Source organism: Oncorhynchus nerka, linkage group LG27 (assembly GCF_034236695.1).
Source record: "Oncorhynchus nerka isolate Pitt River linkage group LG27, Oner_Uvic_2.0, whole genome shotgun sequence".
Taxonomy (NCBI): domain Eukaryota; kingdom Metazoa; phylum Chordata; class Actinopteri; order Salmoniformes; family Salmonidae; genus Oncorhynchus; species Oncorhynchus nerka.
In genome coordinates, this window is record NC_088422.1 from 107338410 (window position 1) to 107362600 (window position 24191).

The 24191-nt window shown below is 39.9% G+C and overlaps 4 protein-coding genes across 4 annotated transcripts; all 4 read left to right on the top strand.

Moving 5' to 3' along the window:
• Positions 1 to 478: 478 nt before the first annotated feature.
• LOC135565454 (pyruvate dehydrogenase phosphatase regulatory subunit, mitochondrial-like) lies at positions 479 to 3002 on the top strand. The gene is made up of 2 exons (XM_065012513.1): positions 479 to 666; positions 2861 to 3002. Exons 1-2 carry the CDS (start codon positions 479 to 481, stop codon positions 2985 to 2987), a joined length of 315 nt encoding a protein of 104 aa, XP_064868585.1. The 3' UTR covers positions 2988 to 3002.
• A 1084-nt stretch (positions 3003 to 4086) lies between these two features.
• Positions 4087 to 4782, top strand: LOC135559529 (pyruvate dehydrogenase phosphatase regulatory subunit, mitochondrial-like). The gene is made up of 2 exons (XM_065012514.1): positions 4087 to 4159; positions 4424 to 4782. The coding sequence occupies exons 1-2, from the start codon at positions 4108 to 4110 to the stop codon at positions 4627 to 4629; spliced, it is 258 nt and encodes an 85-aa protein (XP_064868586.1). The 5' UTR covers positions 4087 to 4107; the 3' UTR covers positions 4630 to 4782.
• Positions 4783 to 5936: 1154 nt separating this feature from the next.
• On the top strand, positions 5937 to 21709 carry LOC135565172 (pyruvate dehydrogenase phosphatase regulatory subunit, mitochondrial-like). The gene is made up of 6 exons (XM_065011235.1): positions 5937 to 6022; positions 8383 to 8495; positions 8589 to 8683; positions 8775 to 8864; positions 20324 to 20506; positions 21683 to 21709. The coding sequence occupies exons 1-6, from the start codon at positions 5937 to 5939 to the stop codon at positions 21707 to 21709; spliced, it is 594 nt and encodes a 197-aa protein (XP_064867307.1).
• Positions 21710 to 22869: 1160 nt separating this feature from the next.
• On the top strand, positions 22870 to 23407 carry LOC135565173 (pyruvate dehydrogenase phosphatase regulatory subunit, mitochondrial-like; the record flags this gene model as incomplete). The annotated part of the gene is made up of 1 exon (XM_065011236.1): positions 22870 to 23407. A coding segment is annotated over one exon (276 nt), but the record flags the coding sequence as incomplete, so codon positions are not given.
• Positions 23408 to 24191: the final 784 nt, after the last annotated feature.

Below are 24191 nucleotides of genomic sequence, written 5' to 3' on the forward strand. Positions count from 1 at the left end.
ATTGAACCCATGATGTTGGCGCACACTCTCACCAACTGAGACAGTATGGGTTGTCCCCAGTGGGATTTGAACCCATGATGTTGGCGCCACACTCTTACCAACTGAGACAGTATGGGTTGGCCCCAGTGGGAATCGAACCCATGATGTTGGCGCACACTCTTACCAACTGAGACAGTATGGGTTGGCCCCAGTGGGAATTGAACCCATGATGTTGATGCCACACTCTTACCAACTGAGACAGTATGGGTTGTCCCCAGTGGGAATCGAACCCATACTGGTTATATACTGTGTTTATGTGAGGTGGTTATATACCATAGTAACTGACCGGTCCATAGTGTCTCTACCTAACCCCCTCTCTTACCCCCTCTCTCCCTCCCCCCTGTAGAACCCATGCTGTCAGCCTTGTTGAGGAGGATGGTGTAGTTAGAGGTGTTTCTCTACCTAACCCCCCCTCTAACCCTCCCCCCCCCCAGAGCCCATGCTGTCAGCCCTGTTGAGGAGGATGCCAGAACTAGAGGTGTGTGAGATTCAGCAGCTGGTCAACTGTCCTGAGTCGTTCACCCCAGACATGCGCTGTCTGATGGGGGAGACACCGGGGGTGCACGGCTACTTCGTCCTGGCTGGAATGAACGCCTCTGGCCTGGCCTTCGCTGGCGGAGCAGGAAAGTAAGGAGAGGACATTTCCAGGACGTCTACTTTAGGGTTGAACGACAGGACATTTCCAGTACATCTACTTTAGGGTTGAGAGTGAGAACGACAGGACATTTCCAGTACATTTACATTTACATTTAAGTCATTTAGCAGACGCTCTTATCCAGAGCTTTAGGGTTGAGAGTGAGAACGACAGGACATTTCCAGTACATCTACTTTAGGGTTGAGAGTGAGAACGACAGGACATTTCCAGTACATCTACTTTAGGGTTGAGAGTGAGAACGACAGGACGTTTCCAGTACATCTACTTTAGGGTTGAGAGTGAGAACGACAGGACATTTCCAGTACATCTACTTTAGGGTTGAACGTGAGAACGACAGGACATTTCCAGTACATCTACTTTAGGGTTGAGAGTGAGAACGACAGGACATTTCCAGTACATCTACTTTAGGGTTGAGAGTGAGAACGACAGGACATTTCCAGTACATCTACTTTAGGGTTGAGAGTGAGAACATTTAGCAGACGTCTTATCCAGACTTTAGGGTTGAGAGTGAGAACGACAGGACATTTCCAGTACATCTACTTTAGGGTTGAGAGTGAGAACGACAGGACATTTCCAGTACATCTACTTTAGGGTTGAGAGTGAGAACGACAGGACGTTTCCAGTACATCTACTTTAGGGTTGAGAGTGAGAACGACAGGACATTTCCAGTACATCTACTTTGGGTTGAGTGTGTGAGAAGACAGGACATTTCCAGTACATCTAGTAGTATGGTAGAAGGAGAACGACAGGACATTTCCAGACATGACTTTAGACTGAGATGAGAAGACTGACGTTTGGTACATCTAGTTTAGGGTTGAGAGTAGTATGGTAGACATTTCCAGTACATCTACTTTAGGGTTGAGAGTGAGAACGACAGGACATTTCCAGTACATACAGTAGTATGGTAGACTGAGGTGTGGTAGAAGGAGTAGTATGGTAGAAGGAGTAGTATGGTAGACTGAGTATGGTAGACTGAGTATGGTAGACTGAGTATGGTAGACTGAGTATGGTAGACTGAGTATGGTAGACTGAGTATGGTAGACTGAGTATGGTAGACGGAGTAGTATGGTAGACGGAGTAGTATGGTAGACGGAGTAGTATGGTAGAAGGAGTATGGTAGAAGGAGTAGTATGGTAGACGGAGTAGTATGGTAGACTGAGTATGGTGGTAGACTGGTAGACTGAGTATGGTAGACTGAGTAGTATGTATGGTAGACTGAGTAGTATGGTAGACTGAGTAGTATGGTAGACGGAGTAGTATGGTAGACGGAGTAGTATGGTAGATTGAGTATGGTAGACGGAGTAGTATGGTAGACTAGTATGGAGACTGAGTATGGTAGACGGAGTAGTATGGTAGACTGAGTATGGTAGACTGAGTAGTATGGTAGACTGAGTAGTATGGTAGACTGAGTAGTATGGTAGAAGGAGTAGTATGGTAGACTGAGTAGTATGGTAGACTGAGTAGTATGGTAGAAGGAGTAGTATGGTAGACTGAGTAGTATGGTAGACTGAGTAGTATGGTAGAAGGAGTAGTATGGTAGACTGAGTAGTATGGTAGACTGAGTAGTATGGTAGATTGAGTATGGTAGACTGAGTAGTACGGTAGACTGAGTAGTACGGTAGACTGAGTAGTATGGTAGACTGAGTAGTGGTGGTCAGTCTGAGTAGTATGGTAGAAGGAGTAGTCGGGGGTGGTCAGACTGAGGTGTAGTATGGTAGACTGGGAGTAGTATGGTAGACTGAGGGTGGTCAGGTCTCCCGGTGTCGGGTGGTCAGGTCTCCACTTCACGTCGGGTGGTCACACTGTCCTGTCTCGGGTGGTCAGGGTTGTCGGGTGGTCAGGTTCCACTTCACGTCGTATAGAGGTTAGAGGTTAACACTGTCCCTGAGGTTACCACTGTCAGGTCTAGTCAGGTTAGAGGTTACCACTGTCCTGTCTGTCAGAGGTTAGAGGTTAGAGGTTACCACTGTCCTGTCTGTCAGGTTAGAGGTTACCACTGTCCTGTCTGTCAGGGTTAGAGGTTACACTGTCCTGTCTGTCAGGTTAGAGGAGGTTAAACCACTGTCCAGGTACCTGTCAGGTTGACGAGGTTACCCCCACGGTCCTGTCCTGTCTGTCAGGGTTAGAGGTTAGAGGTCAGGTTAAAGCAGTGTGTTCTGTCGTCAGGTACCTGGCAGAGTGGATGACGCATGGTTACCCCACGGCTAACGCCTGGCCCCTGGACATAAAACGCCGGCAACCTTCAGAGCAGCCGAACCTTCCTCCGACACAGGGTCATGGAGGTCATGCGTGAGTCCTGACCAGAGCAAACACAATCACACTCCCTGTTAGTAATGTCTGCCTGACTGTCCCTCTCTCTGCCTGACTGTCCCTCTCTCTCTGCCTGACTGTCCCCTCTCTCTCTGCCTGACTGTCCCTCTCTCTGCCTGACTGTCCCTCTCTCTCTGCCTGACTGTCCCTCTCTCTGCCTGACTGTCCCTCTCTCTGCCTGACTGTCCCCTCTCTCTGCCTGACTGTCCCCTCTCTCTGCCTGACTGTCCCTCTCTCTGCCTGACTGTCCCTCTCTCTGCCTGACTGTCCCTCTCTCTCTGCCTGACTGTCCCCTCTCTCTGCCTGACTGTCCCTCTCTCTGCCTGACTGTCCCCTCTCTCTGCCTGACTGTCCCTCTCTCTCTGCCTGACTGTCCCCTCTCTCTGCCCGACTGTCCCCCTCTCTCTCTGCCCGACTGTCCCTCTCTCTGCCCGACTGTCCCTCTCTCTGCCCGACTGTCCCTCTCTCTCTGCCCGACTGTCCTCTCTCTCTGCCCGACTGTCCCCCTCTCTCTGCCCGACTGTCCCTCTCTCTCTGCCCGACTGTCCCCCTCTCTGCCCGACTGTCCCTCTCTCTGCCCGACTGTCCCCCTCTGCCCGACTGTCCCCCTCTCTGCCCGACTGTCCCTCTCTCTCTGCCCGACTGTCCCTCTCTCTGCCCGACTGTCCCCTCTCTCTGTGTCTGCCCGACTGTCCCTCTCTCTCTGTGTCTGCCCGACTGTCCCCTCTCTGTGTCTGCCCGACTGTCTCTCTCTCTGTGTCTGTCTGTCTGTCCCCTCTCTGTGTCTTCTGTCTGTCCTCTCTCTCGGTTTCTTTCTTTCTGTCTTCTCTCTCGGTTTCTGTCTGTCTGTCTCTCTCGGTTGTCTCTGTCTCTCTCTCTCTCTCGGTGTCGCCCTCACCAGCCCTGCTGTATAACCTAAAGGTTCCCTCTCTCCAGACGGGCCGGCAGCTGAGGACTTCTCACCCCCTGTACGACCCTCGACACCCAGGGAGCCAGATGGATGGGAAACACGGCTTTGAGAGGGCCGTACTTCATCCCTGCAGGGAAGGTGAGGCAGACCACACCCACCACACCACCACACGACACCACAGGGAGCCAGATGGATGGAGAAACACGGCTTTGAGAGGGCCAAGTACTTCATCCCTGCAGGGAAGGGTGAGGCAGACCACACACACCCCACACCACACACACACCCCACACACACCCCACCCCACACCACACACACACACACACACACCACAATTTCCCAATGCTTCTGTCTATCAGAGCTAAACCATGTTCCTCTGTTCTCAGACCTGCTGTCTCTTAGCTCTGTGTCTGTCTGTTTAGTTAAACAGTTCTATCATCTGTTCTCAGACCTGCTGTCTCTTAGCTCTGTGTCTGTCTGTTTAGTTAACCAGTTCTATCATCTGTTCTCAGACCTGCTGTCCCTGGATGCCAGTAAGACGTTCTATAAGCCTGACTGGTTTGACATCGTGGGGGCGGAGGTGAAATGCTGCAAGGAGGCCGTCTGTGTCATCGACATGTCCTCCTTCACCAAGTTTGAGCTCACTGTGAGTGAGAAAGGAGAGGGAGAGGAAGTGAGGTATCAACTTCCTCCTATGATGGAAGCTGTAGGTGGCTGACCCCTGGAAAGGAGAGGAGGGGAAGTGAGGTATCAACTTCCTCCTATGATGGAAGCTGTAGGTGGCTGACCCCTGGAGAGGAGAGGTAGAGGAGGGGAAGTGAGGTATCAACTTCCTCCTATGATGGAAGCTGTAGGTGGCTGACCCTGGAAAGGAGAGGAGAGGAGGGGGAAGTGAGGTATCAACTTCCTCCTATGATGGAAGCTGTAGGTGGCTGACCCCTGGAAAGGAGAGGGAGAGGAGGGGAAGTGAGGTATCAACTTCCTCTTATGATGGAAGCTGTAGGTGGCTGACCCCTGGAAAGGAGAGGGAAGGGAGAGGAGGGGAAGTGAGATATCATCTGACCCCTCCTACAGATGAAATAGAAAAAGGAATGTTATCTCTATGGCTGGAAAGGAGAGGGAAGCTATAAGGTGAATGACATTATCTCTGACTAGACCCCCTCGGTCACAGCTATAATGTGAATGAATTATCTCTGGCTGGACCACCCTAGGTCACAGCTATAATGTGAATGACATTATCTCTGACTAGACCACCTAGGTCACAGCTATAATGTGAATGACATTATCTCCATGGTTAGACCACCCTCGGTCACAGCTATAATGTGAATGACATTATCTCCATGGTTAGACCACCCTCGGTCACAGCTATAATGTGAATGACATTATCTCCATGGTTAGACCACCCTAGGTCACAGCTATAATGTGAATGACATTATCTCCATGGTTAGACCACCTCGGTCACAGCTATAATGTGAATGACATTATCTCCATGGTTAGACCACCCTAGGTCACAGCTATAATGTGAATGACATTATCTCCATGGTTAGACCACCTCGGTCACAGCTATAATGTGAATGACATTATCTCCATGGTTAGACCACCTCGGTCACAGCTATAATGTGAATGACATTATCTCTGACTAGACCACCTCGGTCACAGCTATAATGTGAATGACATTATCTCCATGGTTAGACCACCCTAGGTCACAGCTATAATGTGAATGACATTATCTCTGACTAGACCACCCTAGGTCACAGCTATAATGTGAATGACATTATCTCTGACTAGACCACCCTAGGTCACAGCTATAATGTGAATGACATTATCTCTGACTAGACCACCCTCGGTCACAGCTATAATGTGAATGACATTATCTCCATGGTTAGACCACCTCGGTCACAGCTATAATGTGAATGACATTATCTCCATGGTTAGACCACCTCGGTCACAGCTTTCTTTCTGTGCCATTATCTCCAGATGACCAGGCGTTGGCGTTGCTGCAGCACCTGTGTGCCAATGACCTCGATGTGCCAGTGGGTCACAGCTATAATGCTGAACGAGAGGGGCGGATATGAGAACCACTGCAGCGTGGTCAGAGTCAAGAAGAACAGGTGAGAGCTTAGCCATTAAGAAGAACAGGTGAGAGTTTAGCCATTAGAAGAACAGGTGAGAGCTTAGCCATTAAGAAGAACAGGTGAGAGTTTAGCCATTAAGAAGAACAGGTGAGCTTAGCCATTAGAAGAACAGGTGAGAGTTTAGCCATTAAGAAGAACAGGTGAGAGTTTAGCCATTAGAAGAACAGGTGAGAGTTTAGCCATTAGAAGAACAGGTGAGAGTTTGGCCATTAGAAGAACAGGTGAGAGTTTAACCATTAATAAGAACAGGAGAGAGTTTAACCATTAGAAGAACAGGTGAGAGTTTAGCCATTAGAAGAACAGGTGAGAGTTTAGCCATTAAGAAGAACAGGTGAGAGTTTAGCCATTAGAAGAACAGGTGAGAGTGTAGCCATTAAGAAGAACAGGTGAGAGTGTAGCCATTAAGAAGAACAGGTGAGAGTGTAGCCATTAAGAAGAACAGGTGAGAGTGTAGCCATTAAGAAGAACAGGTGAGAGTTTAGCCATTAAGAAGAACAGGTGAGAGTTTAGCCATTAAGAAGAACAGGTGAGAGTTTAGCCATTAAGAAGAACAGGTGAGAGTTTAGCCAATAAGAAGAACAGGTGAGAGTTTAGCCATTAAGAAGAACAGGTGAGAGTTTAGCCATTAAGAAGAACAGGTGAGAGTTTAGCCATTAAGAAGAACAGGTGAGAGTTTAGCCAATAAGAAGAACAGGTGAGAGTTTAGCCATTAAGAAGAACAGGTGAGAGTTTAGCCATTAAGAAGAACAGGTGAGAGTTTAGCCATTAAGAAGAACAGGTGAGAGTTTAGCCATTAGAAGAACAGGTGAGAGTTTAGCCATTAAGAAGAACAGGTGAGAGTTTAGCCATTAGAAGAACAGGTGAGAGTTTAGCCATTAGAAGAACAGGTGAGATTTAGCCATTAGAAGAACAGGTGAGAGTTTAACCATTAATAAGAACAGGAGAGAGTTTAACCATTAGAAGAACAGGTGAGAGTTTAGCCATTAGAAGAACAGGTGAGAGTTTAGCCATTAAGAAGAACAGGTGAGAGTTTAGCCATTAGAAGAACAGGTGAGAGTTAGCCATTAAGAAGAACAGGTGAGAGGTAGCCATTAAGAAGAACAGGTGAGAGTGTAGCCATTAAGAAGAACAGGTGAGAGGTAGCCATTAAGAAGAACAGGTGAGAGTTTAGCCATTAAGAAGAACAGGTGAGAGTTTAGCCATTAAGAAGAACAGGTGAGAGTTTAGCCAATAAGAAGAACAGGTGAGAGTTTAGCCATTAAGAAGAACTGGGAGAGTTTAGCCATTAAGGGGCTAACAGGTGAGAGTTTAGCCATTAAGAAGAACAGGTGGGGTAGCATTAAGAAGAACAGGGGAGTAAGCCATTAAGAAGAACAGGTGAGAGTTTAGCCATTAAGGGGTGAGAGTTTAGCCAATAAGAAGCAAACTCCACCAGGTGAGAGTTTAGCCATTAAGAAGAACAGGTGAGAGTTTAGCCATTAAGAAGAACAGGTGAGAGTTTAGCCATTAAGAAGAACAGGTGAGAGTTTAGCCATTAAGAAGAACCACTGCAGCGTGGTCAGAGTCCAGAAGAACAGGTGAGAGCTTAGCCAGCTGTTCATAACTCCACCTGGGGGCAAACTCCACCTGGGGGCTAACTCCACCTGGGGGCTAACTCCACCTGGGGGCTAACTCCACCTGGGGGCTAACTCCACCTGGGGGCTAACTCCACCTGGGGATAACTCCACCTGGGGGCTAACTCCACCTGGGGGCTAACTCCACCTGGGGGCAAACTCCACCTGGGGGCAAACTCCACCTGGGGGCTAACTCCACCTGGGGGCTAACTCCACCTAACTCCACCTGGGGGCTAACTCCACCTGGGGGCTAACTCCACCTGGGGGCCTAACTCCACCTGGGGGCTAACTCCACCTGGGGGATAACTCCACCTGGGGGCTAACTCGTGTGAATGTCCTCTAAATGAACAGGATAGAGACTGAACCACCTTGTCTTATGTCAGACAGCTCCACATTCGTCTCCACTGTCTGTTGAGGGACGAGCGTCACATAGGAGCGCCGGGTTAGTTCCTCATCTAAATGTTTTCCTCTCTCCCTTTCTCTCTCTCTCCATCTCTGTCTCTTTCTCTTTCTCTCCATCTCTCTCTTTTCTCTCTCTCTCTGTCTGGCTCTCTTCTCTCTCTCTCTCGCCATCTCTCCTTTCTCTCCATCTTTTTCTCTCCATCTTTCTCTCTCTCTCTGCCATCTCTCCCTTTCTCTCCATCTTTCTCTCTCTCTCTGTCTGTCTCTTTCTCCCTCTCTCTCTCTCTCTCCCTTTCTCTCCATCTCTCTCTGTCTCTGTAGCTTCTTCATCATCTCTCCTACAGATCAGCAGGTCCACTGCTGGTCGTGGTTGAAGAAGCACATGCCTGACGGCCCACAGCTCCACCTAGAGGACGTCAGCTGGAAGTACACTGGTGAGAACTATCGCTGCAGAACCTGATCTTCCCCCTCAGTTCCCCACAATGCATTTCTGTTCTGAACCCTCACCCCCGGCCTCCCTTCTACAGCGCTGAATCTTATTGGTCCGCGGGCGATGGACGTCCTAGGGGAACTATCGTATGTCTCCATGACTCCCGAACACTTCCCGTCCCTCTTCTGTAAGGTGAGGAACCGGCTTTCGCCCGGTCATGTTTACCGTGAAGTGGCTCATCACAAGGCCGAAGGTTGTCCTGACCTGTGGTGTGTGTCAACAGGAAATGAGTGTGGGCTACGCCAATGGGATCCGAGTAATGAGTATGACCCATACAGGAGAGCCGGGCTTCATGCTTTACATACCTATAGAGGTGAGATATACACTATACTATATACTACTGGTTATATACTACTAGTTATATACTACTATATACTACTGGTTATATACTACTAGACTACTATATACTACTGGTTATATACTACTAGTTATATACTACTGGTTATATACTACTATATACTACTGGTTATATACTACTAGTTATATACTACTGGCTATATACTACTAGTTATATACTACTATATACTACTGGTTATGTACTATACAGGAGAGCCGGGCTTCATGCTTTACATACCTATAGAGGTGAGATATACACTATACTATATACTACTAGTTATATACTACTAGTTATATACTACTATATACTACTGGTTATATACTACTAGACTACTGGCTATATACTACTGTTTATATATATACTAGTTATATACTATACTGGTTATATACTACTATATATACTGGTTATATACACACTAGTTATATACTACTGGCTATATACTACTAGTTATATACTACTATATACTACTGGTTATGTACTATACAGGAGAGCCGGGCTTCATGCTTTACATACCTATAGAGGTGAGATACACACTATACTATATACTACTAGTTATATACTACTAGACTACTATACACTACTAGTTATATACTACTGGTTATATACTATACAGGAGAGCCGGGCTTCATGCTTTACATACCTATAGAGGTGAGATACACACTATACTATATACTACTGGTTATATACTACTATATACTACTGGTTATATACTACTAGTCTATATACTACTGGTTATATACTACTAGACTACTATACACTACTGGTTATGTACTATACAGGAGAGCCGGGCTTCATGCTTTACATACCTATAGAGGTGAGATACACACTATACTATATACTACTAGTTATATACTACTATATACTACTGGTTATATACTACTAGTCTATATACTACTAGTTATATACTACTAGTTATATACAACTGGTTATATACTATACACTACTGGTTATATACTACATAGACTATATATACTATCTGGTTATATACTACTGGTTATATACTACTGGTTATATACTACTGGTTATATACTACTAGTTATATACTACTATATACTACTGGTTATATACTACTGGTTATATACTACTAGTTATATACTACTATATACTACTGGTTATATACTATACAGGAGAGCCGGGCTTCATGCTTTTTACATACCTATAGAGGTGATATACTACTATACTATATACTACTAGTTATATACTCTATACTACTGGTTATATACTACTAGTTATATACTACTAGTTATACACTACTAGTTATATACAACTGGTTATATACTACTAGTTATATACTACTGGTTATATACTACTAGTATATACTACTGGTTATATACTACTGGTTATATACTACTGGTTATATACTACTGGTTATATACTACTAGTACTATATACTACTAGTTATATACTACTGGTTCATATACATACCTAGAGGTGAGATACACACTACTATATACTACTGGTTATATACTACTAGTACTATATACTACTAGACTATATACACTACTGGTTATGTACTATACAGGAGAGCTTCATATTTACATACCTATAGAGGTTATACACACTATACTATATACTACTGGTTATATACTACTAGTTATATACTACTGGTTATATACTACTAGTCTATATACTACTAGTTATATACTACTGGTTATATACTACTAGTTATATACTACTAGTCTATATACACTACTGGTTATATACTACTGGTTATATACTACTAGTTATACACTACTGGTTATATCCTACTGGTTATATACTACTAGTCTACTATATACTACTGGTTATATACTACTAGTCTATACTACTGGTTATATACTACTGGTTATATACTACTGGTTATATACTACTAGTTATATACTACTAGTCTACTATACACTACTGGTTATATACTACTAGTCTATATACTACTGGTTATATACTACTAGTTTATATATATACTACTAGTTATATACTACTGGTTATATATGGCTAGTTATATATACTACTGGTTATATATACTATGACTAGTCTATATACTACTGGTTATATACTACTAGTCTATATATACTACTGGTTATATACTACTGGTTATATACTACTAGTTATATACTATATACACTACTGGTTATATACTACTGGTTATATACTACTGGTTATATACTACTAGTTATATACTACTAGTCTATATACACTACTGGTTATATATTACTGGTTATATACTACTAGTCTATATACTACTGGTTATATACTACTGGTTATATACTACTGGTTATATACTACTAGTCTATATATACTACTGGTTATATACTACTAGTCTATATACACTACTGGTTATATACTACTAGTCTATATACTACTGGTTATATACTACTAGTCTATATACTACTGGTTATATACTACTAGTTATATACTACTGGTTATATACTACTATATATACTACTGGTTATATACTACTAGTCTATATACTACTGGTTATATACTACTTGTTATATACTACTAGTCTATAAACTACTGGTTATATACTACTAGTTATATACTACTAGTTATATACTACTAGTCTATATATACTACTAGTTATATACTACTAGTCTATATACTACTGGTTATATACTACTAGTTATATACTACTGGTTATATACTACTAGTCTATATACTACTGGTTATATACTACTAGTCTATATACACTACTGGTTATATACTACTAGTCTATATACTACTGGTTATATACTACTAGTTATATACTACTAGTCTATATATACTACTGGTTATATACTACTAGTCTATATACTACTGGTTATATACTACTAGTTATATACTACTAGTTATATACTACTAGTCTATATACTACTGGTTATATACTACTGGTTATATACTACTAGTCTATATACTACTGGTTATATACTACTGGTCTATAAACTACTGGTTATATACTACTAGTCTATATACTACTGGTTATATACTACTAGTCTATATACTACTGGTTATATACTACTGGTTATATACTACTGGTTATATACTACTGGTTATATACTACTGGTTATATACTACTAGTTATATACTACTGGTTATAAACTACTGGTTATATACTACTGGTTATATACTACTAGTCTATATACACTACTGGTTATATACTACTAGTTATATACTACTAGTCTATATACTACTGGTTATATACTACTAGTCTATATACACTACTGGTTATATACTACTAGTCTATATACTACTGGTTATATACTACTAGTCTATATATATACTACTGGTTATATACTACTAGTCTATAAACTACTGGTTATATACTACTAGTCTATATACTACTGGTTATATACTACTAGTTATATACTACTGGTTATATACTACTAGTCTATATACTACTGGTTATATACTACTAGTCTATATACTACTACTACTACTAGTCTATATACTACTGGTTATATACTACTAGTTATATACTACTAGTCTATATACACTACTGGTTATATACTACTAGTCTATATATACACTACTAGTCTATATACTACTGGTTATATACTACTAGTCTATATACTACTGGTTATATACTACTAGTCTATATACTACTGGTTATATACTACTGGTTATATACTACTAGTCTATATACTACTAGTCTATATACTACTGGTTATATACTACTAGTCTATATACTACTGGTTATATAGTACTGGTTATATACTACTAGTTATATACTACTGGTTATATCCTACTAGTCTATATACTACTAGTCTATATATACTACTGGTTATATACTACTAGTCTATATATACTACTGGTTATACACTACTGGTTATATACTACTGGTTATATACTACTAGTCTATATATACTACTGGTTATATACTACTAGTCTATATACTACTGGTTATATACTACTAGTCTATATACTACTGGTTATATACTACTAGTCTATATACTACTAGTTATATACTACTGGTTATATACTACTAGTCTATATATACTACTAGTTATATAATACTAGTCTATATATACTACTGGTTATATACTACTAGTTATATACTACTGGTTATATAATACTAGTCTATATACTACTGGTTATATACTACTGGTTATATAATACTAGTCTATATATACTACTGGTTATATACTACTGGTTATATACTACTAGTCTATATATACTACTAGTCTATATATACTACTGGTTATATACTACTAGTCTATATATATACTACTGGTTATATACTACTAGTTATATACTACTGGTTATATACTACTAGTCTATATATACTACTAGTTATATACTACTAGTTATATACTACTAGTCTATATATACTACTAGTTATATACTACTAGTTATATACTACTAGTCTATATATACTACTAGTCTATATATACTACTAGTTATATACTACTGGTTATATACTACTAGTCTATATACACTACTAGTTATATACTACTGGTTATATACTACTAGTCTATATATACTACTAGTTATATAATACTAGTCTATATATACTACTGGTTATATACTACTAGTTATATAATACTAGTCTATATATACTACTGGTTATATACTACTGGTTATATACTACTAGTCTATATACTACTGGTTATATACTACTAGTTCTATATACTACTGGTTATATACTACTAGTTATATACTACTAGTTATATACTACTAGTCTATATATACTACTGGTTATATACTACTAGTCTATATATACTACTGGTTATATACTACTAGTCTATATACACTACTGGTTATATACTACTGGTTATATACTACTAGTTATATACTACTGGTTATACACTACTGGTTATATACTACTGGTTATATACTACTAGTCTATATACTACTAGTCTATATATACTACTGGTTATACACTACTGGTTATATACTACTAGTCTATATACACTACTGGTTATATACTACTAGTTATATAATACTAGTCTATATACTACTGGTTATATACTACTAGTTATATATACTACTAGTTATACACTACTGGTTATATACTACTAGGTTATATACTACTGGTTATATACTACTAGTCTATATACACTACTGGTTATATTCTACTAGTTATATAATACTAGTCTATATACACTACTGGTTATACACTACTGGTTATATACTACTGGTTATATACTACTAGTCTATATATACTACTGGTTATATACTACTGGTTATATACTACTAGTCTTATATACTACTGGTTATATACTACTAGTCTATATATCTACTAGTCTATATACTACTGGTTATATACTACTAGTCTGGTTATATACTACTGGTCTATATATACTACTGGTTATATACTACTAGTCTATATATACTACTGGTTATACTACTGGTTATATACTACTGGTTATATATATAGTTATATACTACTGGTTATATACTACTAGTCTATACTACTGGTTATACACTACTGGTTATATACTACTGGTTATATACTACTAGTCTATATATACTACTAGTCTACTGGTTATATACTACTAGTTATATACTACTATATACTACTAGTTATATACTACTATATACTACTGGTTATATACTACTAGTTATATACTACTAGTCTATATACTACTAGTCTATATATACTACTGGTTATATACTACTAGTCTATATATACTACTGGTTATATACTACTAGTTATATACTACTAGTTATATACTACTAGTCTATATATACTACTGGTTATATACTACTAGTTATATAATACTAGTCTATATATACTACTGGTTATATACTACTAGTTATATACTACTAGTCTATATACTACTGGTTATATACTACTAGTTATATACTACTAGTCTATATATACTACTAGTCTATATATACTACTAGTTATATACTACTAGTTATATATACTAGTGGTTATACACTACTAGTTATATACTACTAGTTATATACTACTAGTCTATATACTACTAGTTATATACTACTAGTTATATACTACTGGTTATATATACTGGTTATATACTACTAGTTATATACTACTAGTTATATACTACTGGTTATATACTACTAGTCTATATACACTACTGGTTATATACTACTGGTTATATACTACTAGTTATATATACTACTAGTTATATACTACTGGTTATATAATACTGGTTATAGTCTATATATACTACTAGTCTATATATACTACTGGTTATATACTACTAGTTATATACTACTGGTTATATACTACTAGTCTATATACTACTGGTTATACTACTACTAGTTATATACTACTGGTTATATACTACTGGTCTATATATATACTACTGGTTATATACTACTAGTCTATATATACTACTGGTTATATACTACTGGTTATATACTACTAGTCTATATATACTACTGGTTATATACTACTGGTTATATACTACTAGTATATATACTACTAGTCTTATATACTACTGGTTATATACTACTGGTTATATACTACTAGTTATATACTACTAGTCTATATATACTACTAGTCTATATATACTACTAGTTATATACTACTAGTTATATACTACTACTGGTTATATACTACTAGTTATATACTACTAGTCTATATATACTACTAGTCTATATATACTACTGGTTATATACTACTAGTTATATATACTAGTGGTATATACACTACTGGTTATATACTACTGGTTATATACTACTAGTCTACTGGTTATATACTACTAGTTATATAATACTAGTCTATATATACTACTGGTTATATACTACTAGTTATATAATACTAGTCTATATATACTACTGGTTATATACTACTGGTTATATACTACTAGTCTATATACTACTGGTTATATACTACTGGTTATATACTACTGGTTATATACTACTAGTTATATACACTACTGGTTATACACTACTGGTTATACTACTGGTTATATACTACTAGTCTATATACACTACTGGTTATACACTACTGGTTATATACTACTAGTTATATAATACTAGTCTATATATACTACTAGTTATATACTACTGGTTATATACTACTGGTTATATACTACTAGTTATATACTACTGGTTATATACTACTAGGTTATATACTACTAGTCTATATACTACTAGTCTATATATACTACTGGTTATACACTACTGGTTATATACTACTAGTTATATATACTACTAGTACTGGTTATATACTACTGGTTATATAATACTAGTCTATATACTACTGGTTATATACTACTAGTTATATACTACTAGTCTATATACTACTAGTCTATATATACTACTGGTTATATACTACTAGTCTATATATACTACTGGTTATACACTACTGGTTATATACTACTAGTTATATACTACTAGTCTATATACTACTGGTTATATACTACTAGTCTATATATACTACTGGTTATACACTACTGGTTATATACTACTAGTTATATACTACTAGTCTATATACACTACTGGTTATATACTACTGGTTATATACTACTAGTTATATAATACTAGTCTATATACACTACTGGTTATACACTACTGGTTATATACTACTGGTTATATACTACTAGTCTATATACTACTAGTCTATATATACTACTGGTTATATACTACTAGTCTATATATACTACTGGTTATATACTACTAGTCTATATTCTACTAGTCTATATACTACTGGTTATATACTACTAGTTATACACTACTGGTTATATACTACTGGTCTATATATACTACTGGTTATATACTACTAGTTATATACTACTGGTTATATACTACTGGTTATATACTACTAGTCTATATATACTACTGGTTATACACTACTGGTTATACACTACTGGTTATACACTACTAGTCTATATACACTACTGGTTATACACTACTGGTTATATACTACTAGTTATATAATACTAGTCTATATATATATACTACTAGTTATATACTACTGGTTATATACTACTAGTTATATACTACTAGTCTATATACTACTAGTATATATATACTACTGGTTATATACTACTAGTCTATATATACTACTGGTTATACACTACTGGTTATATACTACTAGTTATATACTACTAGTCTATATATACTACTGGTTATATACTACTAGTTATATAATACTAGTCTATATACTACTGGTTATATACTACTAGTTATATAATACTAGTCTATATACTACTGGTTATATACTACTGGTTATATACTACTGGTTATATAATACTAGTCTATATATACTACTGGTTATATACTACTGGTTATATAATACTAGTCTATATACACTACTGGTTATATACTACTAGTCTATATACTACTGGTTATATACTACTGGTTATATAATACTAGTCTATATACTACTGGTTATATACTACTGGTTATATACTACTGGTTATATAATACTAGTCTATATATACTACTGGTTATATACTACTGGTTATATACTACTAGTCTATATATACTACTGGTTATATACTACTGGTTATATACTACTAGTCTATATATACTACTGGTTATATACTACTGGTTATATACTACTAGTTATATACTACTGGTTATATACTACTAGTCTATATATACTACTAGTTATATACTACTAGTTATATACTACTAGTCTATATATACTACTAGTTATATACTACTAGTTATATACTACTAGTCTATATATACTACTAGTTATATCTATATATACTACTAGTTATATACTACTGGTTATATACTACTGGTTAGTCTACTAGTCTATATACACTACTAGTTATATACTACTGGTTATATACTACTAGTCTATATATACTACTAGTTATATACTACTAGTTATATAATACTAGTCTATATATACTACTGGTTATATACTACTAGTTATATAATACTAGTCTATATATACTACTGGTTATATACTACTGGTTATATACTACTAGTCTATATACTACTGGTTATATACTACTAGTTATGTACTACTAGTCTATATATACTAGTAGTCTATATATACTACTAGTTATATACTACTAGTTATATACTACTAGTTATATACTACTAGTATATATACTACTAGTTATATACTAGTTATATATACTACTAGTCTATATATACTACTAGTCTATATACTACTAGTTATATACTACTAGTTATATACTACTAGTCTATATATACTACTAGTTATATACTACTGGTTATATACTACTAGTCTATATATACTACTAGTTATATACTACTGGTTATATACTACTAGTCTATATATACTACTAGTTATATACTACTAGTTATATAATACTAGTCTATATATACTACTGGTTATATACTACTAGTTATATAATACTAGTCTATATATACTACTGGTTATATACTACTAGTCTATATACTACTGGTTATATAATACTAGTCTATATACTACTGGTTATATACTACTGGTTATATAATACTAGTCTATATATACTACTGGTTATATACTACTAGTCTATATATACTACTAGTCTATATATACTACTAGTTATATACTACTGGTTATATAACTACTAGTTATATACTACTAGTTATATACTACTGGTTATATATACTAGTCTATATATACTACTAGTTATATACTACTGGTTATATACTACTAGTCTATATATACTACTAGTTATATATACTACTAGTTATATACTACTGGTTATATACTACTAGTCTATATATACTACTAGTTATATACTACTGGTTATATACTACTAGTTATATACTACTAGTTATATATACTAGTTATATACTACTAGTTATATACTACTAGTTATATAACTACTAGTCTATATATACTACTAGTTATATACTACTGGTTATATACTACTAGTCTATATATACTGGTTACACTACTAGTTATATACTACTGGTTATATACTACTAGTTATATACTACTAGTTATATACTACTAGTCTATATATACTACTAGTTATATACTACTAGTTATATATACTACTAGTTATATACTACTAGTTATATAATACTAGTCTATATATACTACTGGTTATATACTACTAGTTATATAATACTAGTCTATATATACTACTGGTTATATACTACTAGTCTATATACACTACTAGGTTATATACTACTAGTTATATACTACTGGTTATATACTACTAGTCTATATACACTACTAGTTATATACTACTGGTTATATACTACTAGTCTATATATACTACTAGTTATATACTACTAGTTATATACTACTAGTCTATATATACTACTAGTTATATACTACTAGTTATATAATACTAGTCTATATACACTACTGGTTATATACTACTAGTTATATACTACTGGTTATATACTACTAGTTATCTATACTACTACTAGTCTATATATATATATACTACTAGTTATATACTACTGGTTATATACTACTAGTCTATATACACTACTAGTTATATACTACTGGTTATATACTACTAGTCTATATATACTACTAGTTATATAATACTAGTCTATATATACTACTGGTTATATACTACTAGTTATATAATACTAGTCTATATATACTACTGGTTATATACTACTAGTTATATAATACTAGTCTATATATACTACTGGTTATATACTACTGGTTATATACTACTAGTCTATATACACTACTGGTTATATACTACTAGTTATATACTACTAGTTATATACTACTAGTCTATATACTACTAGTCTATATATACTACTGGTTATATACTACTAGTTATATACTACTAGTCTATATATACTACTAGTTATATAATACTAGTCTATATATACTACTGGTTATATACTACTAGTTATATACTACTAGTCTATATATACTACTGGTTATATACTACTAGTCTATATATACTACTGGTTATATACTACTAGTTATATACTACTAGTTATATAATACTAGTCTATATATACTACTGGTTATATACTACTGGTTATATACTACTAGTCTATATATACTACTGGTTATATACTACTAGTTATATACTACTAGTTATATACTACTAGTTATATATACTACTGGTTATATACTACTAGTTATATACTACTAGTTATATACTACTAGTTATATAATACTAGTCTATATACACTACTGGTTTGTCTGAACACAATCACATACTGTATGTGCTTCATCAGTAAAATAAGATGTGTGTTTGATGGGACATTTTGTTATCACACAGTGTTATTGATACGCCCTCTCTCTCTCTGTCTCTTTCTCTCTCTCTCCCCCTCCTCTCTCTCTCCCCCCTCTCTCTCTCCCCCCTCTGTCTCTCTGTCTCTCTGTGTCTCTGTCTCTCTGTGTCTCTGTCTCTCTGTGTCTCTGTGTCTCTCTCTCTCTCTCTCTCTCTCTGTCTCTCTGTGTCTCTCTGTGTCTCTGTCTCTCTGTGTCTCTGTGTCTCTGTCTCTCTGTGTCTCTGTCTCTCTGTGTCTCTCTCCCTCCCCCTCTCCCCCCGCCCCCTCCCCCTCTCCCCCCCTCTCTCTCTCTCTCCCTCTCTCCCCCTCTCCCCTCTCTCTCTCTCCCTCTCTCCCCCTCTCCCCTCTCTCTCTCTCCTCGTCTCCTCCAGTATGCGCTCCATGTCTACAACGAGGTGATGTCAGTGGGCCAGAAGTATGGGATCCGTAACGCTGGGTACTACGCCCTGCGTTCTCTCCGAATAGAGAAGTTCTTTGCCTTCTGGGGTCAGGACCTGGATCCTTTCACCACTCCCCTGGAGTGTGGACGGGAGTTCAGGGTCAAGTTTGACACGGTACGACCCACGGACCCCAATATTTAGTTGGGTCTGAACAGGTCCTTAGTCCTGTACTGTGTTACTGATGAGGTCTGGTTGATGTTTGGTCTTATCCCCTCCTCCTCCTCTCTCTGTCCCCTCCTCCTCTCTCTGTACCCCCTCCTCCTCTCTCTGTCCCCTCCTCCTCCTCTCTCTGTACCCCCTCCTCCTCTCTCTGTCCCCTCCTCCTCCTCTCTCTGTACCCCCTCCTCCTCTCTCTGTCCCCTCCTCCTCTCTCTCTATACCCCATTCTCCTCTCTCTGTCCCCTCCTCCTCTCTCTATACCCCATCCTCCTCTCTCTGTCCCCTCCTCCTCCTCTCTCTGTCCCCTCCTCCTCCTCTCTCTGTCCCCTCCTCCTCCTCTCTCTGTACCCCATCCTCCTCTCTGTCCCCTCCTCCTCCTCTCTCTGTACCCCTCCTACTCTCTCTGTACCCCTCCTACTCTCTCTGTCCCCTCCTCCTCTCTCTGTCCCCTCCTCCTCCTCCTCTCTCTGTACCCCCTCCTCTCTCTGTACCCCCTCCTCTCTCTGTCCCCTCCTCCTCTCTCTGTACCCCCTCCTCTCTCTGTCCCCTCCTCCTCTCTCTGTACCCCATCCTCCTCTCTCTGTCCCCTCCTCCTCTCTCTGTCCCCTCCTCTCTCTGTCCCCTCCTCTCTCTGTCCCCTCCTCCTCCTCTCTCTGTACCCCCTCCTCCTCTCTCTGTACCCCCTCCTCCTCTCTCTGTCCCCTCCTCCTCCTCTCTCTGTCCCCCCTCATCCTCTCTCTGTCCCCTCCTCCTCCTCTCTCTGTCCCCTCCTCCTCCTCTCTCTGTCCCCCCTCCTCCTCTCTCTGTCCCCTCCTCCTCCTCTCTCTGTCCCCTCCTCCTCCTCTCTCTGTCCCCTCCTCCTCCTCTCTCTGTCCCCTCCTCCTCCTCTCTCTGTCCCCCCTCCTCCTCTCTCTGTCCCCTCCTCCTCCTCTCTGTCCCCTCCTCCTCCTCTCTCTGTCCCCTCCTCCTCCTCTCTCTGTCTCCTCCTCCTCTCTCTGTCCCCTCCTCCTCTCTCTGTCCCCTCCTCCTCCTCCTCTCTGTCCCTCCTCCTCCTCCTCTCATGTTGGTCCTGGAGGATCTGACACAGAGCTGGACCTGTCCCCTCCTCCTCGTCTCTGTCCCCTCCTCCAGGACATAGACTTCCTGGAGTCAGGTTAGCGTCTCTGAACCCCTAAATCAGCGTCAGGAGGGTGAGCCTAGCCTCTGAACCCCTTCATCATGTTGGTCCTGGAGGACCCCTAAACTGCCCAGAGCTGGACTAAACTGCCCTAGGAACCCCTAAACTGGTAGCCTCTGAACCCAACTGCCCTAGGTTAGACAAGCCTCTGAACCCCTAAACATGACTGAACATAAGCTGGGCCTTGAACCCCTAAACTGCCCAGGTTAGCCTCTGAACCCCTAAACTGCCCTAGCCTCTGAACCCCTAAACTGCCTAGCCTCTGAACCCCTAAACTGCCCTAGCCTCTGAACCCCTAAACTGCCCTAGCCTCTGAACCCCTAAACTGCCCTAGCCTCTGAACCCCTAAACTGCCCTAGCCTCTGAACCCCTAAACTGCCCTAGCCTCTGAACCCCTAAACTGCCCTAGCCTCTGAACCCCTAAACTGCCTAGCCTCTGAACCCCTAAACTGCCCTAGCCTCTGAACCCCTAAACTGCCCTAGCCTCTGAACCCCTAAAACTGAACCCCTAAAGCCTAGCCTCTGAACCCCTAAACTGCCTTACTAAACTGCCAGTCTGGATAAAGAGGCTACCCCAAACTGCCCTAGTTACAGGATCCATAAATTTTATTTTCACCATCTAATGCTCTCTGTCTCCTCTCTCTTCTCTCTCCCTCTGCCTCTAGCCTCTGAACCCCTAAACTGCCCTCTCTGTCTAAACTGCCCTAGCCTCTGTCTAAACTCTCTCTGAACCCCTAAACTGCCCTCTTTCTCTCTGTCTCTCTGAACCCTCTGTCGCCTCTCTCTTTCTGCCTCTCTGTCATCTCGTCTATCTCTCTTTCTCTGTCTCTTTCTCTATTTTATTTTCACCTCTGTCTTTCTTCTCTCTCTTTCTCTCTCTTTCTCTTTCTCTGTCTCTGTCTCTCTGTCTCTGTCTCTCTCTCTCTGTCTCTGTCTCTCTCTCTCTTTCTCTCTCTCTGTCATCTCGTCTATCTCTCTTTCTCTGTCTCTTTCTCTGTCGCTCTGTCTTTCTCTCTGTCTCTCTCTTTCTCTCTCTCTCTTTCTGTCTCTCTGTCTCTGTCTCTCTCTCTCTCTCTCTCTCTCTCTGTCTCTGTCTCTCTTTCTCTGTCTCTCTGTCTCTCTCTCTTCTCTTTCTCTCTGTCTCTTCAGGAATGGGGAGCTGTGTGGTACCACCACCTCCTCTGCCTACTCCTACACCCTGGAGAGACACGTGTGTCTGGGCTTTGTCTCGCCGCCCTCCCTGGACGGCTCCCCTGCCGCGGTGACCCCAGACTTCATCAACAGGGGAGATTACGAGGTGGATATAGCAGGACAGAGATACCCAGCCAAGGCCAAGCTGTACCCCTTCAGCTCTCTGTTCGCCCAGCAGAGACGACGCAAAGATGAGATGGAGCTCAGTAACTTTCAGGGCAAATGAGGAGGAGGAAGGAATGTAGGATCTAAGAAGAGGGGTCTGAGTGAAGGGTGAACTCCTCCAGACATGACCCTTTAACCTTTCTCTCGCTCCACCCTTCTGGTGCCGATCTGTTCTCTGCCTCTCGCTCCCACGCTGAAGGGAGTACCATTTAACGCACAATCAATCCCCTGCCCCCATCCCTCTCTCCCCTTCTCTTTCATAGTGCAATATCTACAAGATACCAAAAACTCCAGAGTTGTCTGTCTGTCAGGACTGCCTCCCCCAGGTCCAGAGTTGTCTGTCTGTCAGGACTGGCCCCCAGGTCCAGAGTTGTCTGTCTGTCAGGACTGCCCCCAGGTCCAGAGTTGTCTGTCTGTCAGGACTGGCCCCCAGGTCCAGAGTTGTCTGTCAGTCAGGACTGCCCCCCCCCAGGTCCAGAGTTGTCTGTCAGTCAGGACTGCCCCCAGGTCCAGAGTTGTCTGTCAGTCAGGACTGCCCCCAGGTCCAGAGTTGTCTGTCTGTCAGGACCCCCAGGTCCAGAGTTGTCTGTCTGTCAGGACTGCCCCCCAGGTCCAGAGTTGTCTGTCAGGACTGACCCCCAGGTCCAGAGTTGTCTGTCTGTCAGGACTGGCCCCCAGGTCCAGAGTTGTCTGTCTGTCAGGACTGGCCCCCAGGTCAGAGTTGTCTGTCTGTCAGGACTGGCCCCCAGGTCCAGAGTTGTCTGTCTGTCAGGACTGGCCCCCAGGTCCAGAGTTGTCTGTCAGGACTGCCCCCCCTCCCCCAGGTCCAGAGTTGTCTGTCTGTCAGGACTGCCCCCCCAGGTCCAGAGTTGTCTGTCTGTCAGGACTGCCCCCCAGGTCCAGAGTTGTCTGTCTGGACTGCCCCCCCAGGTCCAGAGTTGTCTGTCTGGACTGCCCCCAGGTCCAGAGTGGCCCCCAGGTCCAGAGTTGTCTGTCTGTCTGGACTGGCCCCCAGGTCCAGAGTTGTCTGTCAGGACTGCCCCCCAGGTCCAGAGTTGTCTGTCTGGACTGCCCCCCAGGTCCAGAGTTGTCTGTCTGGACTGCCCC

Bases quoted from the DNA above. Each gene is read 5' to 3' on its own strand.
- LOC135559529 (XM_065012514.1), top strand. From the start codon at position 4,108: ATGGAGAAACACGGCTTTGAGAGGGCCAAGTACTTCATCCCTGCAGGG. The intron at 4,160-4,423 runs GTGAGGCAGACC...ATCTGTTCTCAG, and splicing joins CTTCATCCCTGCAGGGAAGG to ACCTGCTGTCCCTGGATGCC.
- LOC135565172 (XM_065011235.1), top strand. From the start codon at position 5,937: ATGTGCCAGTGGGTCACAGCTATAATGCTGAACGAGAGGGGCGGATAT. The intron at 6,023-8,382 runs GTGAGAGCTTAG...CTGTCTCTGTAG, and splicing joins GTCAGAGTCAAGAAGAACAG to CTTCTTCATCATCTCTCCTA. The intron at 20,507-21,682 runs GTACGACCCACG...CCCCTCCTCCAG, and splicing joins TCAGGGTCAAGTTTGACACG to GACATAGACTTCCTGGAGTC.
- LOC135565454 (XM_065012513.1), top strand. From the start codon at position 479: ATGCTGTCAGCCCTGTTGAGGAGGATGCCAGAACTAGAGGTGTGTGAG. The intron at 667-2,860 runs GTAAGGAGAGGA...TTCTGTCGTCAG, and splicing joins TTCGCTGGCGGAGCAGGAAA to GTACCTGGCAGAGTGGATGA.